General features: G+C 36.3%; 1 protein-coding gene across 7 annotated transcripts in view; it reads left to right on the forward strand.

Annotated features, from left to right (window-relative positions):
- The first annotated feature begins 9497 nt into the window (after nucleotides 1-9497).
- The window catches only part of TPR9 (Tetratricopeptide repeat (TPR)-like superfamily protein), a 47220-nt gene continuing 40694 nt past the window's right edge, over nucleotides 9498-16023 (forward strand). For 2 of the 7 annotated variants that reach the window (XM_088219686.1, XM_088219688.1), the window contains exons 1-5: nucleotides 9498-9774; nucleotides 9870-10004; nucleotides 10115-10201; nucleotides 12312-12383; nucleotides 12621-12822. In XM_088219686.1, the coding sequence (XP_088075812.1) occupies nucleotides 9646-9774; nucleotides 9870-10004; nucleotides 10115-10201; nucleotides 12312-12383; nucleotides 12621-12822 (625 nt within the window). In that variant the 5' untranslated portion in view covers nucleotides 9498-9645. Of the gene's footprint in view, nucleotides 9775-9869; nucleotides 10005-10114; nucleotides 10202-12311; nucleotides 12384-12516; nucleotides 12549-12620; nucleotides 12823-16023 lie in introns of those variants that run through there. The other 5 variants (XM_088219687.1, XM_088219684.1, XM_088219685.1 and 2 more) reach the window with 5 other exon arrangements.

The raw sequence follows: 16023 nt of genomic DNA on the forward strand, positions 1-16023 counted from the left end.
CTATCACAGTCCTTGTTCTACTCAAATTTGACGTTCTTCTTTGTGAGCCGAGTCAAATGAGCAGTTAGGCTAAAAAATCTTTCTACAAACCTGCGGTAATAATTTGTCATTCCTAAAAAACTACGAATCTCCTTGATCGAGGTCAATTTCTCCTAACCAAATACTACCTCAACTTTTTCAGAGTTCACTAATACTCCATCCCTTGATTTTGATGTACCCTAAGAAGGTAGTTTGTTCGAGCCAGAACCCACACTTACGCAACTTTGCATACAACTTCTTCTCTGAGAACCTACAAAACCTAAGTCAGATGGTGAGCGTGTTCCTCTCTGCTTTTTGAATAGAACAGGATATCATCGATAAATATAATGATGAACTAATATATGAATTGTCTAAAAATCCTGTTCATCAAATTCATAAAGATGGCTTGTGCGTTGGTTAGTCGAAATGGCATGACTAGTAACTCATAGTGTCCGTACCTGGTTCGAAAAACTGTCTTGGGAATGTCTTCTGCTTTGATCTTTACCTAATGGTAACCTGAACGCATGTCTATTTTGGAGAAGACTTGGGCACCCTGCAACTGATCAAAAAGGTCATCGATCAAGGGGGTGGGGCATTTATTCTTGATCGTGACCTTGTTCAGTCCCCTATAGTCAATACATAACCTTAACGTCACATCCCTCTTTTTACAAATGTGACTCCAGCACCTCAAGGGGACACACTATGTCAGATAAACCCACTATCCTGCAATTCATTGATCTATTTCCTCAGCTCTTCCATCTCAACACGACTCATATAGTATAGAGCAACCGAGATAGGTTAGGTGTCTAGCTAAAAATCTATGATGAATTCAACTTCTCTGTCCACTGACAGTCTGGGTAGTTTATCAAGCAAACACATCCAGAAAGTCTCAAACTACCAGAATCTCTTGAATGCAAATTTCTTTCTTAGGTTTGCCCTGTATCACGTCTGTGTTTACTTTTATATCTTACTGAGTGAGGTTATGAGCTCTGTCCTGAATAGGAGGTCTGACCTGTTTCTGATTCCTCGGGCACTTTCTCGCGTAGTACTGGGCACTCTTACATATACGACAAGTATTGTTGAAGTGATAGCATGGTCAGTCCCCATGATCCTTGCAACAGTGTTAACAAGTCCTACTGCATCTTGTTACTAGAATATGAGGAGGAGCCTGAGTCACTGGCCTAGGTCTCTTATTCTACTGAATAGGTGAGTGGGTGCTGGTTTGCGGTGTGAAACTGGGGGGCTGAGGTTCCCCACTACTGGAGAAAAAAAATGAAGGTTCCTCTCCACTAGTTGTGCCTTTGCTAGAGCAGCTAAGAAAGTACTAAGCTTGAACATATATAGTTGTTCTCTAATCTTAGAACAAAGACTCCACTCGAACTTTCTTGCCTTTCTGCCTTTATCCATCATGATCTCAGAGGAATACCGTCCCAACTCTAGGAACTTTCGGGCATACTCTGATACAGTCATATCACCCTGGACTAGGTGTGTAAATTCCATTTTTTTCATATGTCGGAGATGCTATGGGAGGTACTCTGCATTCAAGGTCATCAGGAACTGTTCCCAAATGACTAGAACGAGTAGGGTGGCCTGCTTGAGCTGCCATCAGTGACCTACCTCTCCCACCAGCATGTAGGTGGCAAGTATAACTCTCTGTTCGGGAACCACCCTAAGAATCGTAAAAGCCTTCTCTGTCTCAGGTAATCAGTACTCAGCCCCTTTAAATAAGGATGACCCTACAAAAGTAAATGAGTTTAGTATTTTGTACCTCTCAATGTAGTCTGGGTCCATCATAGGTGGAACTGGGTCCCGTAGAAGAGGGACTGGATTGTGTTGGGGAGGGGCCGAATGGCCCTGTAGTAGTACTAGATGATACAATGGAGGCACTAGATTGCACTGTGGTGGTGCCGGGTGTTGGAGTGGGGGCACTGGACTATACTGTGGTGGTGTCGAAAGGTATTGTGGAGGAGCAAGATTCTACTGGGGTGGCTCAGGATCCTCCCGCTGCAGGAGTGGCTCAATTTGTGGCAGTGGGAGAGGGTTAGGTAGCTCCCTTCTTTCCTCCCGGGTCTGCTGGGCAGCGGTGAGTCTTTTCAGCATTTCAAATTGTCGGTCAACATCCTCTCGAAGCGAACCCTCCTGGGCTACTCGGTTTAGTGGGGGTCTTCCTTTCCTCATCTATCTGTCCCTCCATTTTACAAGGAATGGTTGAGTGATAATTTATTTTTTTGGTGTTTTCTTAGGTCTTTGTGTAAGTAATGATTCTGAGAAACTTGGCTCTGATACCAACTATAGAAGCCTGGAACCTAAATAAAAATAAAGTTATAAATTAAATGCGGAAGCGAAATAATAGAGTTAGAGTTTACATTCCTTTAGAATGTCCAATAGGGCTACAGGAATGTCCATTCTAAAAGAACAAACGAAAATCAAAGAAATAAACGAAAGACAAATAATTAAGCAATCATATGATGACCTTCACTAGCTTTTAAAGGGAGTTCGGGTGGTGAACTATTCAAAACTCCCTTATTGATTGGGATCTGAATCTTGGTCATTTTGATATAAAATAGTTAATGAAGGGATGAGCTATACTAACCCAGTAAGAATATCACACTAATCATAGATACGAAAAATTGAAGATCGATAAAAATAAAAAAAATAACCAATAGAGTCCTTAATTTAATGTAAATTCGTTTACTATAAAAAAGCCATTTATTCCATATTGTATAATAAGTCTTTTCCAATAATAACTTATGAAAACTCATATTCATACACTATAATTTATCACATATAAGATGATAAGAAACGATCATTTTATATTTTTACCCACTTACCGATACCCCTAGGGGTCCATAAGGATGTCCTCCTACTCATAAATTCAATATTTAATTAAACAATTAATTGGTCGTCCCCGTACCTCGTTCGGTAATGGACGTCAAATATTCCACCACCTTGATGTCCCGTCTAGTATGAAGACGAACCATAGCTCCCAAATCTTAACAGTAAGGAACTTCTCAACCCTGTCTGACTGAGGTAACGTTCACACTAGGGTTCCTTATGCACCGGACCCGTCCGTCCTTACCTGGGTACCCAGTAAGTCCTTCCCATACATATTTCCATAAGCATAACAATCAAACATGTAATAACCATATATCATTTTATAATCACTGTTCACTTAAACAATAATATAGTTTAACACAACCAAATAACCAATGACTGAAATACCAACACTCAATGTAGGGGAAACAAATAACAAAATAACCAAAAAGATCCTAAAAACCATCAATTGAGTTATACACAATATAATAGTAAACAAATAGAGGCAACATAGAAAAATAAATAAGAAATCAAAACGACTGTGAACTAACCGGTTCCGTCTCCACTAGTGATCTGTAATTATTTTTAAGGTTCTCTAATTTTTCATAAAAATACACAATTATTAATTATTAAGCTTTAATTTACCGTAACAGAGAAAAGAGTGAGGAATCCTTACCTGAATCGATATTCGAAACACTGAACTTTCTACTGCGCCTACTGTCGGTCCCCAAATTTCCTTAATTATCCTTGCGGAATCCAAAACACTTTTCACGTACCTAAAAATACCCTAGGAATCCAAAATCAGTGAAAAAAAAATCCTTTTTCGCAAATTTTGGGGTTCCAGCATTGCGGTGTGGCGACGGCACCCCTGCTTGCAATGGCGGTTTCCTGCCTGGCCGTTTTCAACCGGTTTTGGACAGTTTCGGCTACCTTTATACATATCCCTGTGAAAAAACATGTTAGGGGGTCTCGGTTGGCCAAAAAAAATTAGAAAATAGAAATCTACCGGTGGTGGAGTTTTTTGGGTGCGGCGGCTCCACCGGCTCACTTTCGCGGCTTGAATTTTTTCTTCGTTAACCTGTAAAAAAAATAACGATAAGCACAACGGTGGAAAAATTACGTGCAATGGGAACCGAAAAGGGGCTCATTGGGGAGATTGCGGGTTTTTCCTATGGCGGCGCTGTCGGGCTTTGCCTACGGTTTCTGGCTCACCCATTATTCATTTTGCTTCGATATAGCCACAAGGGTGCTCGGAATTGAATTCTATACGGGTAGGAGAATTTTTACCTTTTTTTGGCAGTCGGAGGTGGCTTAAGTGCGGCGGCGGTCGCCAGTTAGCGGTCGGCTCCCTTCTCCAACGACTGGTTCTTCTTCTCCAACGAGAGCCTGGTGGCTAAGGTTTGGATTCAGTGTGATATGAAATATTTATACCCATATCGCGTTAATCTGGGTCGTTTATTATGTTTGATCTCGACTATTCGATCGCGTATAAGGAGGAGACAAATCTGCATTATTTATCGCGTTTGATCTCGACCATCTGATCGTATTTAAAGAAGAAATGAATCTGGACCATTCATCGTGATTTGATCTCGATCGTCTGATCGCGTTTAAAGGAGAAACAATGTCGGGCCGTCCATGCGCGCAGGATCAATCCTTGGCCGTTCGATCGTGTGGCGCGCGGATTGCCCATGTGGCATCTCGCGTGGCACCGATGTCAGCGTGCCTTGTTACACAACGTACTCCGGGTTGTCGAGGTTGCTGACTACGCGGTCCTACGTGACAAAATTTTTTTTATTTACATTCTGACCCTCGGTTTCTGATTTTTCTTTTAAAAACACTCCCCGAACCCAAAATTTCACCTATTTTTCCCAGAATTATTTTCAATTTAATCCATAACCTATTTTTTTGCATAAATTCAATAAAAATTAAAATAAGTTAAATTAAAAATAAATTTTTTATATATTTAAAATGTTAAAATTAATCCTTAGCCAAATTCTGAACTCGGGTATTGCAAAAGGTATATGAAGAAACGAAATTAAGAATGCAAAAAACTAATGATAATAGAATTTGTATCACTCCTAATGAGAAATCTGAATATATAAACCTATAATCTATTCCGAATGTAAGCTACGTTCTAGATAATAAAAACTATGCTATTGCGAGACAATATATGTGAAGTGGATGCACTTTGACTAAGATGGACAGAATTGATAGTTCAATTAACACATATTTTTTCTTTTGCAATAGAAGTCGATTATGATATTTCTTTTCTTCATTTTCTCCTTTTTTTTTTACTTTTCTTTTGTTTTTTTTTTAATTTGGCTAACAAGAATAAAATATGAAAAGATAAAGAACAGAGAATTAAAGAATAAGAATAAGGTGCAACCAAAATTAAGAATAATAAAGATAAAAGTTGAATAGTATAAACAAATAAGAACAAGAAAATAAACTTAAATAAATCAAACACAAATAGTACCTAAGAATTTATGCAAGACCAGAGCTCTTGATACCAAACCCCATAATCAAATATTACATCAAGAATCTCACATATATATTTAGCATGGATAACTTAGAACCTTAAACAAATCCTTCCTATCAAAGCCACAACTAACCTGTAATTGAGAACTTAGGTGATTGTGATGAAAGAAACAAGAATGAATAAATACCACAAGATAATTTAATAAGTTAATGCAATTCTTGATATAACAAGAAGAATAAGAATTCTCACTTATCAAAGTTCTACTAAAGGCAATGACATTCATTCAATAACTGAAGTATGTTATATTACATTGAAAATGAGATATTTATAGGCTAAAATATATAAATTCTACCAAAAGATCATAATTAGATGACCTACGAAAAGATGGATATAATTTAAATTACTTAAAGAAACATGAGATTAAATGATCTAGTAAAACATGATATTAAATAATTTAGAAAAACATGATATTAAATGACCTAGAAGAATATAATATTACATGACCTATAGAAATATAGTATTAAATAACCTAGTAGAACATAGTATTAAATGACCTAGGAAAACATAATATTAAATGACCTAGAAAAATATGAACATAATTTAATTATCTAGAAAACGACCAAAATGATCCTAAACATTCATATAAATTATGCCCACATACTTAAACGAAATTAATGATCTTCTTTGACTTCTTTGATTCTTCAAATAGTTCATATGTGCTAAGTTCTTTTTGTATCTATCTTTATATAAAGTCTTGAAATGTATGTTTTAGTTTCTTAGTTTGAAATTTTGTGATTCCAGCTGATATTGTAATATCTTCTTCATACTTCTCTTTAATGCCTTTTGAACCTGTGTTCACATGAAGGTTAGTATCAGATATTTAATGGGATATATTTATTTATGTAATGGCCCCGGAAATTTAAATGAAATATATATATTAAAAATGTCAAATGTGGAAGCGTGATAAAAATTTTGACTAACATCCCTTAAACAATAACCAAAACGTACTCAAAATATAAAATTTCAAACTAACTAAGAGAGAAACTCAAAAATAAAAACTATAAATATAACTACGAAGTCTTTAGGCGTCCCTTTCGCTGTCTTCTTGCGGAACGGGCTCGGGAACAATGTCTTCCTGATCCGAAATGGTTAAATAAGGAATGAGCTACACCAGCCCAGTAAAGACATCACACTATCTCACCGCCACGGAGGTAAAGGTGGGTAGAAAACACAAAAAGACCAATGGAGCATAATTTATAACAAATTCTTTTATCAATAATAAAATCATTTACTGTCCACTTACCTCGGTGAAGTTCATAAAACAACATATAAAAGCAATAACATTATCATCATCATGATATCATATGAACTGTATAACATAATACTTACCACGCCTTTGCATTTCAATCATTACACAACATATTTTCCTCATTTACCAGCCTACTAGTATCCATGGGGATCCATAGGGGTCCCGCTACCCGTGAACCCTTAACATTTGTAATCAGATTCCAGGGTCGTCCCCATACCCCGTCCGGTATGGGCACCAAAACAATAAACCTCAATACCCCGTCCGGTATGAGGGTGAAACGGGCTGTCCCCATACCCCGTCCGGTATGGGCACCAAAACACATAAGGTCTCTATACCTCGTCCGGTATGAGAGACCACAATCCCGGTAGGGTTCCCTACGGACCCGGTCCGTCCACCATCTCCCAGGATATATAGTCAGGCTAACCACATTATACAATTATCAATTTACATAACCTTTTATTCCCTTTTTCCTCAGTCAGCATCATCAAATCACACACAAACTAGCAACCAGTAATTTATGCCAAACAAGACAACACACAACATCGGGTTCTCAGTCATTCAACCCATAATCAATAAAACAGTGACATATGCACACAAAACTATGAAATGAAAATATCAGACCTCATACTACATTTAAAACTGTAAAATAGGCCAAACAACAGCTGACCGACAAACACACCAGATTCGGGCTCCATTAGCGACCTTAAACAATTTCACACAACTATTGATTCATGAAATACCATTTTATCATTTATTGAACTTTAATACCGTGATAGGAAATAGGGTGAGGGGTCCTTACTTGGTTCGGGGTCTGAATACGGCTCTACAGTGCGCCTACAGGTTGTCCCTAATTTTCCATGAATTTTTTCCAGGGAACTGAAACGCACTACTGGTACCTGCACGTGTCCCAAAAAATCCCAAATTAGACCCAGGGCCCCTTTCGGCCAATATCGCAATTCTGGCACGGCGGCTCCGCCGTACTCCGGCGACGCGGCGGCAATTCTCCTCGGGTTGGCCGTTTTCGGCCGAATTCGGTCACGCTTGCATCGATCTCTGTGATAGAACAACCCTAGGGCCCTCGGTGGGCCAAAAAATCACGAAAAATCGAAACTTACCGGTAGCGGTGCTCTCGGGTGCGGCGACTCCTCCGGCGTGAGTCGTGTTTTGATGTTTGGCTCCGATCAACCTGTAGAGAAAAGAACGGTGATCACAGTGGTATAAAATTTGCATCGAACGGAGGCCGGGAAAGCCTCATCGGAGGTAAAAACCGAGGAGGGGCGCGGCGGCGCCGCTGGGTTTTGGCTGAGTTTTCCAGCCGTTTGGCTGGTGGTTTGGCTCTGGTTTGGCCATAGGCGGACTCAGCGTCGAAAAACGAGCAAGGGGGAGAAAAATTACCTCGATCGGCGGTCGAAAACTTCCCCGGTGCGGCGGCGGGTGGCGGCGGCCGGCTCCTCCGGCGACTGGTTCTTCTTCTCTGGCGAGCACTGGCGGCAAGGGTTTCTTTGGTCAGGTGTGGGTGGGGGTATTTATACCCTTCGCCTTTTAATCTTGACCGTCCATTAAGATTGAATCTGGACCGTTCGATCGCGATTTTATTGGAATTAAATCTGGACCGTTCATCGCGATGCAATCTGGGCCGTTCGTGCGCGTGAATCTGAACCGTCCGTGCGTGTGAATTTGGGCCGTCCATGCGCACGTTTGATCTGAGCCGTCCGTGCGCACGGGAACGGATCTGGGTCGTCCGATCGCACGCACGCGGATTGCCCCCGTGGCCCGTCCCCTGGCCAGCGTGTTCTTGCCACGTGGCGCGTCCTAGTTGGCCGGGGCTGCTGACCGAGCCGCTGACGTGGTGCTGACGTGGCACAATTTTTCTAAATTACGTTTTGACTTCCGGTTTCCGATTTTCTTTTCAAAAATATCCCCAGAATCTAAATTTTCACCAATTTTTCTCAAAATCAATTTCAATTAAATCCAAATAATATTTTTACCCAATTTTATCATTATTATTATTTTTATTTTTACTAAATAAATTAAATTAAATTAAATAAATCAATTAAAATTTTAATAATTACAAAATAAACTAAATAAAATAAATTAAAAATTAATAATAATAATAAAATTAATGGGTGTTACAATTTAATTGCTAAATTAGTGGGATTGTGGTTGCAGTTTGTATATAAATTTATTGGCCGAGAATAATCAAATTGCATAAGTTCTTCAACATTCTTGTTTTTTTGCCTATAACCTATTTGATAAAAATTCTTAGTGAATTTTCTGATTTGCCTCTCTTAATTTTGTGGTTAAGAAAAGAAGTTCATTTTTTATTCATCATCAGACTTTAAGGTTAACAAGAAGAGGCTGAGGAGAGGGATGAAAGGCTGTTAGGATTTTTTTTTTGGGTGTTCTTTTTTAAATTAAAGCTGATCATTATTAATCATTTGAGGCTGTTAGGATTATTTAATTATATTTTCTTCTCTTACATAAAAAAATCATTTACCCAAATAACTTAAACATTTTCCCTTCAAAATTTTAACTCTATCAGTTTTAAAATTTTTTTTCGTTGCAAAAATTTAAAAATTTAGGTACTAATTTATAATAAAAAATATTTAAAATTAGAATCTAATATTAACTATATTTCAAGGACTAAATTAAATATTTAATTTTAAAAATATATTTAAAAACAATAGTAGATGAATTGTTGTTGATAAAAAATTTAATTAAATACATTTATTAGAATTTTATAACCCATATTCCTAAATAATATTAAATTACAAATATTTAAAAAATTGATTAAATTAAAGAAAATAAAAACCTAAACATTAAAATACGGAGTGCTATAATTTAGCTTCTCAAAATCACATTAAAAATCTAATGAACAATTAGAAATCTAACGAACACCATTCTTTTCCTGTTAACAAATTAAAAAATCAGGGTTTTCTTCTGCTTTACGGAGGCAAAACAATAAATTGCAGGGGTAGTCAGTAAGTCTTACTAATCGAAAGACTTTCTCTCGCTGAATTAGTTAATGGAGAGGTTGAAATCTTCGGTTCCTGACAATCTTAAAAGCGCCGTGGCAAATGGCACCCTTGATAATCTTCTTGAAACATCTTCTTCTATTCTCGACTTGTTTCTTAATTTACAGCAATTTCACGAAGTACGTACATCTCCTTTTTCTAATTTCTCTTAGCTTGATTGAAGGGAGCAATTAATCTTTTTTAATCGTACTTCTCCTTCTGTTTCACTATTTAGATGGTTAGGGAGTTAGTTGACCTGAAGGCATCTCGTTTTGGCAAGAGTAATTATACTGCTTTAGAGTTGAAACAAAGAGGAAATGAATATTATTTGAGTGGAGATCACCAGAAAGCCTTAAGTTGCTACTCCCAGGTCATCAATATACTCACACTCATTTCGTCTCCATTGTCTGGTTTTTTTACTTCTATCCTGAATTCTAAGTTAGTTGTTGTTGGTCCATCTTTTCTCCTTACAAGCAACAGGCATTACGTGTTGCGCCAGTTGGTGCTGATGACAAGGGGAAAAATCTTGTAGCAACAATTTATGTGAATCGAGCTGCTGTTTTGCATGTGAGTATCGGACAACTTTTCTTCTGTCTGTATCGTACTTTAATTTGATTCTTGGTTTGATATTGTCTCGGAGATCCACCTGCTGTGTTTGTATATGCATGGGTGTGTAGCTCCTGTTTAACAGTTAGGTGAGACTGTCACAAGATTAGCCTTTCCTTATGGTCTTCTGAGTAACCCACAAGTCATTCCACTTGCTTACAAAGCCGAAATTGACATAAATAGAGAGAATGTTTTACCAAAATACATTTAATACTTTTAAAACCGGAAAATCTTTTGTGTCGTTAATATCACTGATCCATCGATTGCTACTAAAAGGATACGATTAGCTGGAAATTTTGGTGGAGTTGGCTTATCAAATATTCTAAGAGGCAGTTGACAAGTCTTTAAAAAGTTATGGTTAGTTGATGTTGGGAAACTATCTTGTAGTCATATTGGAGAAGCATGGTCACAAAGGTGTGCAGATTCTTGTAGTAGTGGTTGATTTCTAAAGTTGTCCGGGGAAACTGAGAGAAATGATGAAAGTTCTTTAGTGCTGAATTAATGATAATGGGCTTATTTTCAGTTTTTATAAATTAAAACTTAGGAAAGAAATTGTTGTCCCAGTGGAATAAGGAGAGAAAAGAAAAGCAGCATCCTGCTTGTAACATTCCAACTAGAATTAAGAAATCTGTAATTTCTGCTTCTCCAAAATTTTAGGTTTTGTTTGTATCACATAAGCAGCATGTGGTTTCATTCAAGTTACACGATTGGAAATAGCAAAATAGTTTATTCTTATGTTTGCTGATAAAAGGAGAGGTAAAGCAATACCAAAAAAGGTTGAATCAAGGAACAAAAATTTTTCCTTCAGAAGCACGAGACTGTTTTGTTCGACAGGAAAAGCATAAACTTGAATTTGCGAAATATCAAAAATGTCTTTCATCCTTTCTCCACTTTTTGCTCTTTATAACCATTCCACAAAATATATACATATTTCTTCTTTGAATAATCATTTGTTTTACTTTGATAATTATTATAATTAAATTATTTTATAGTTTATCAATTTATTAAATTTAAGTTATTTGAAATGATTTGTTAATTTTGGTAATTAAGAAATTCATTAATTTAATTTATTGGATTATACATATTTCTATTAAAATATTAATTAAAGTATTTTTTTTGAAATATTTATCGAAGTAAATTTTATAAATAACTATGTATTTTTGTGCTCTTAAAAATGTCATCTGCAAAAAAGAGAAAAGAACAAACATTCAACACCATAGACATCTCAGTAATTATATATATCTTCTTCTGTCCAAATTCATTTATGTGGACTATATTACATTATTTTGTTTAGCTTTGTTTGGTTCTATCCTATTTTGGCCTATATTGTTCTAAATTTGCATCAAACACTACCATATTGTTCGACAAGGTTTGTCTTTTCTTCTTTGATTGGTTCTTTCTACTATTACTGATGCTACCTTGTAGGAATCCTATAAGTTAGTTGAAGTGTATTGTTCTCATTTGACCAATAAGTAACAAGTTTAGTTCTTTTCAGTTGAAAAGGCTAAAAAGTGGGATGCCATTTGTCAGATTGATAACTCACTATGGAGCGGTAACTTAATTTTATAAGCATGAAAAGATTGTAAATATTTTAAAATTGTGGTTTTGGCTATTGGCAATTGAAACCACTATTCTTCACAAGTGTTCACACCGGCATATAAAGCATTAGAAGACTTCTGTTACATTATTCTAAAATTTTGGGCGCTCATGGAGGTTTCTATTGTCAAATGAGTGTCTTAAGCTAATTGCTGATGTTTGCTTTTGCTATTTCTTTCTTCTCTTTCTTAACAAAAACATATTTTTTATGTAAGAGAGACGGTGCAACATCAAGGCAATATTAAACGTAGTTACCATGGGTGTATCCTTTTTGCTAAGGAGGAAAGAACATTAATTAAAACTGAAAAACAAAAGGCAAACAAGCATATGCAACAAGAAAGCATTTTATAATTGGTACCATAATCTTTATTATTCATTCCCGTACTGATTCTGTGGTCTTCCTTTGTGCTTTCCTTGTCTACGTAAGGAAGGAGACATTATTGATGGACTTATTAATGATGTATGTTTTGATTAGAAAATCGGTCTCTTGGTGGAGTGTATACGAGACTGTAATCGAGCGATTCGTATTTCTCTTTGTTATGCAAAGGTGAGCATGCTTTCCAGAATATTATTATGTCAGTGGAGTATACAAACAATCATTGTTTAAAATTAATACTTCATGGTTGTTAGCGAGTAGACTTTTATTTACTTCGATATTCTTGTTCTTCGCATGGTTCCAGTAGAGACATTGCTACAGGTTTTGGTCTACCACGTGAGTAATTACCATCTTTAATTTTTAAGCAGATAGTTTGCTATCTCCAAAATGTGCTAATCTTTGTTATAGGCATGGTACCGAAGAGGCAAAACTAATATCTCTTTAGGAAATCTTGAAGATGCAATTTATGATTTCACCATTGCTAAAGATATGGAGTCATCCTTGAGTGGAAAGAGACAAATACAAAGTGAAATGAAGATACTTTTGGGACATCATAAGACAACAATTACTACTCCAATTCAACACAATGTTAACAACTTGGCAAATTTGGGTAAGGAAGTAATAATTATTGAGTTTTCCTGCCTATCTTTGGTATATATTTTCATTTTCTTTTCCTTGTACCATCATATTGTATCCTCAAGTGATTTGCATTCAAGCACAATCTTTTTACAGCTCTCTGTGCAATCTTAACATGCTTTAAGTTCCTGGTTTGATTGATGAGAACTCTAGGTCAAATTATTGGAATTGATGCCTTATACAGGTCTCTTCTATGAACTTTTTACGTGATTTCCTGTTCGAAAACTTGCAACAATTCCCAAGTCGTCCCTCCTCCTTCAAACATAACGTCAAAATTCTATGATTTATGGGTTATAGTTTCCAGGTGAAGTTAAAGTGTTAACTCTTTTGACATGGATGCACATGTCAATGCATGTTCACGAATGATTTAAACCTAATTGCTTGGAATGGCAATTGTCAGAATATTGACCCATTAGACTATCCTAAGGTTTATGGTTGTAAGCTTATGGGAAAAAGGAGATAGAAGGAGGAAAAGGATAATAAAGGACAAGAGAGGAAAATGGGAGGAGGAGAAAAAGGAGAAAGAATATTTCCAGAAACATATGATAATTGATTCCATGTCCTTCCGATATGTCATTTACTATATATAGAGTTAGTATTGCTAATTGTTAGTTGGCAATAATAGTAATGTTCTTTTTTGTATCATGACAACTTTCAACATCGTGCCTCATCCTTCTAGCACTATCCTTGTCGTACAACTTAATCAAAAATGAAATCTCTAACATAATTTTAGATTGCTTTTTCAAGACATAATTTCAGGTTGCTAATTATTCCTCTTGCCATTAAAGTGGTTCTTGATATCACCTTTCCTTGTGCACAACCTTGTCCAAGGTTTTGGTTGCCCTATAAAAAATTCCCAATCTTTCCCAATAGTTTTCTCTAGTCCCATGTTAGCCACTTGGTAAGTACTTGCCCCACTGGTCTGTTGTGGCATGGATGATCCTCCTTTGTAGTATTTGTTCTGGCTCTACTTTCATTTGACCGTTTCACCACTAGTTGGAGGAGAGTCACCCACATTTTTTTTTTTGAGAAGGAAAATTGAATAGCTATAAAAAACTCAAGGCATGGAACAATATATTTCTAAATATGTCAAAAATAGATTATGTACCCTTAAAAGCCCTTTATCAGTATCCTTAGTCATGGTTTGCGACCTTTAGGGTTGAAGAGAATAACAACTAAAGGCTCAGTAAAAGTTCAGTAATAACAACTAAAGGTTTAGTAAAAATTCAGTAATAACAACTAAAGGCTCCAAACCACGCCAAATAGACGAAGGAGCCGAGTCACTATGAAATCCCAACAACTGGTGGAGAAAACTAGGATAATCTTTGGTGTACCTTCTCAAGAAATCAAGACAGACAAAGGAAAAATGTTGGAAACTCCATGGAAATCTAACACCTCCAGTAAGATTGAGATTACAAGACTAGTTCCTCCCAAGTTTCAAGGCCAGACACATATGGCCAACCGATAAGAGGAAGAGCAGACTGACGATCTTGGTGATTCTAAAACAGAAGTTTGAGCGCCTGAGGACTCAACTTGACTCTCTGGAAAAAGCTGAAGGTACAAGTGTATTGACACATTTGGACACGTCTTCTACCTTCCAGGTTTTAAATGACTCAGGTAAACCTTTTGCACTATCTTGGATCATTGACTCGAGCCAAAAATCACAAAACCAACTATTCTAAATATTTTAGCACCTATGTCCCTTGTCCCAATAATAAGAAAATCATTATTGCTGATGTTTACTAGCAATAGTAGCAGGAGTTGGAAACATGAAGGTTAATCCACAATTTATTTTTACTGATGTACTCCATGTTCTCAAATTATGCACAAATGCAACATTGGTTATTAAGCTATCATGTAACCTAAATGTAAAGTGATCTTTTCTTTTCATTATGAATTTCAAGACTAGAACTTGAGAAAGATGATTAGACATATTGAGGTTCGGAACGGGTTATATTTCTTGGATGTACTTGAGTTGCCACATAACGCTCTCTCTACCAGCTTCCTATACAAGATATGATGATACCACAAAAAATTAGGATGCTCTTTTTTCTCTATTCTTTAGGTTATGTTTCCCTCTCTATTTAAAAACTTCAATAACAAACACTTAAACTGTGATTTATATGAACTAGAAAAAACAAATGTGTAGTTTTTTCTTTTAGTAATAAAAAACAGATTTTCTTTACATGGGTTTACTGTGATGTTTGGGGGCCTTCAAATATTCCTAATATTTATGTGGTTATATGGTTTATCTCATTTATTGATGACTGTACTCAAGTGACGTGATTCTTTTTGCCAAAATTCAAATATGAAGTAGTCATGTTATTCTGTAGAACTTAGTTTTTGGTAAAAATTAAATGCTTTCACATTGATAATGCCCGTGATTACTATAATCAAACATTATCCTCATTTTTTTAAAGTGAAGAGATTGTTCGTTAATCTTCTTATGTCTATACCCCACAACAAATAGAGTGGACAGAACGGAAAAATAGCCATTTACTTACTACTGCACGTGTCTTTTTATTTGAAAATCATGTGCCTAGACACTATTGAGGGAAACTGTACTGATTGCCACCTATCTTATAAACATGTTACATCTAGGGTGTTAGAATTTCACTGTCCTATAGAGGTCCTAGCTATCTTCTTTCCTGATGTAAGTCTTGTAAATAACCTTATTCCTAAAGTCTTTGGATGTCTTATCTATGTTCATATACATCAATCTTAAGGAAGGAAACTTGACCCAAGGTCCATCAGGTGTGTTTATGGGGTGCTCACCCACATAGAAGAGATACAAATGTTACCATCATTCGATTCAAAAGTTTTATGTATTTGCTGATATTATTTTTGTTAAGATTGAGTCATTCTTTGATCAACCTTGATTTCAGAGGGAAACTATATTGGAAGGAGGACTTATTCTTGTTTGATATTGCCTTACCCTCACGCAGTACATCCTCTATACCCTGGCAAATAACCAGAATACTAGAAAAACTTAGTCTACAAAAAGAATCTAAACTATAACACCAGAAAACCATAATTAAAAAATGAACCTAAACCGTTAACCCTACAGGACCCACGATTTTCTCATCTATACTCAAAAAAGAAAAACTTGGAAATAGGATAAGCTTTGAGAACTATCTGCCTTCTGATATCATCATACCTATTGGATTCAAAAAAG

The sequence above is a fragment of the Carica papaya genome, chromosome 5 (genome assembly GCF_054855325.1).
Source record: "Carica papaya isolate Zhongbai chromosome 5, ASM5485532v1, whole genome shotgun sequence".
Taxonomy (NCBI): Eukaryota; Viridiplantae; Streptophyta; class Magnoliopsida; order Brassicales; family Caricaceae; genus Carica; species Carica papaya.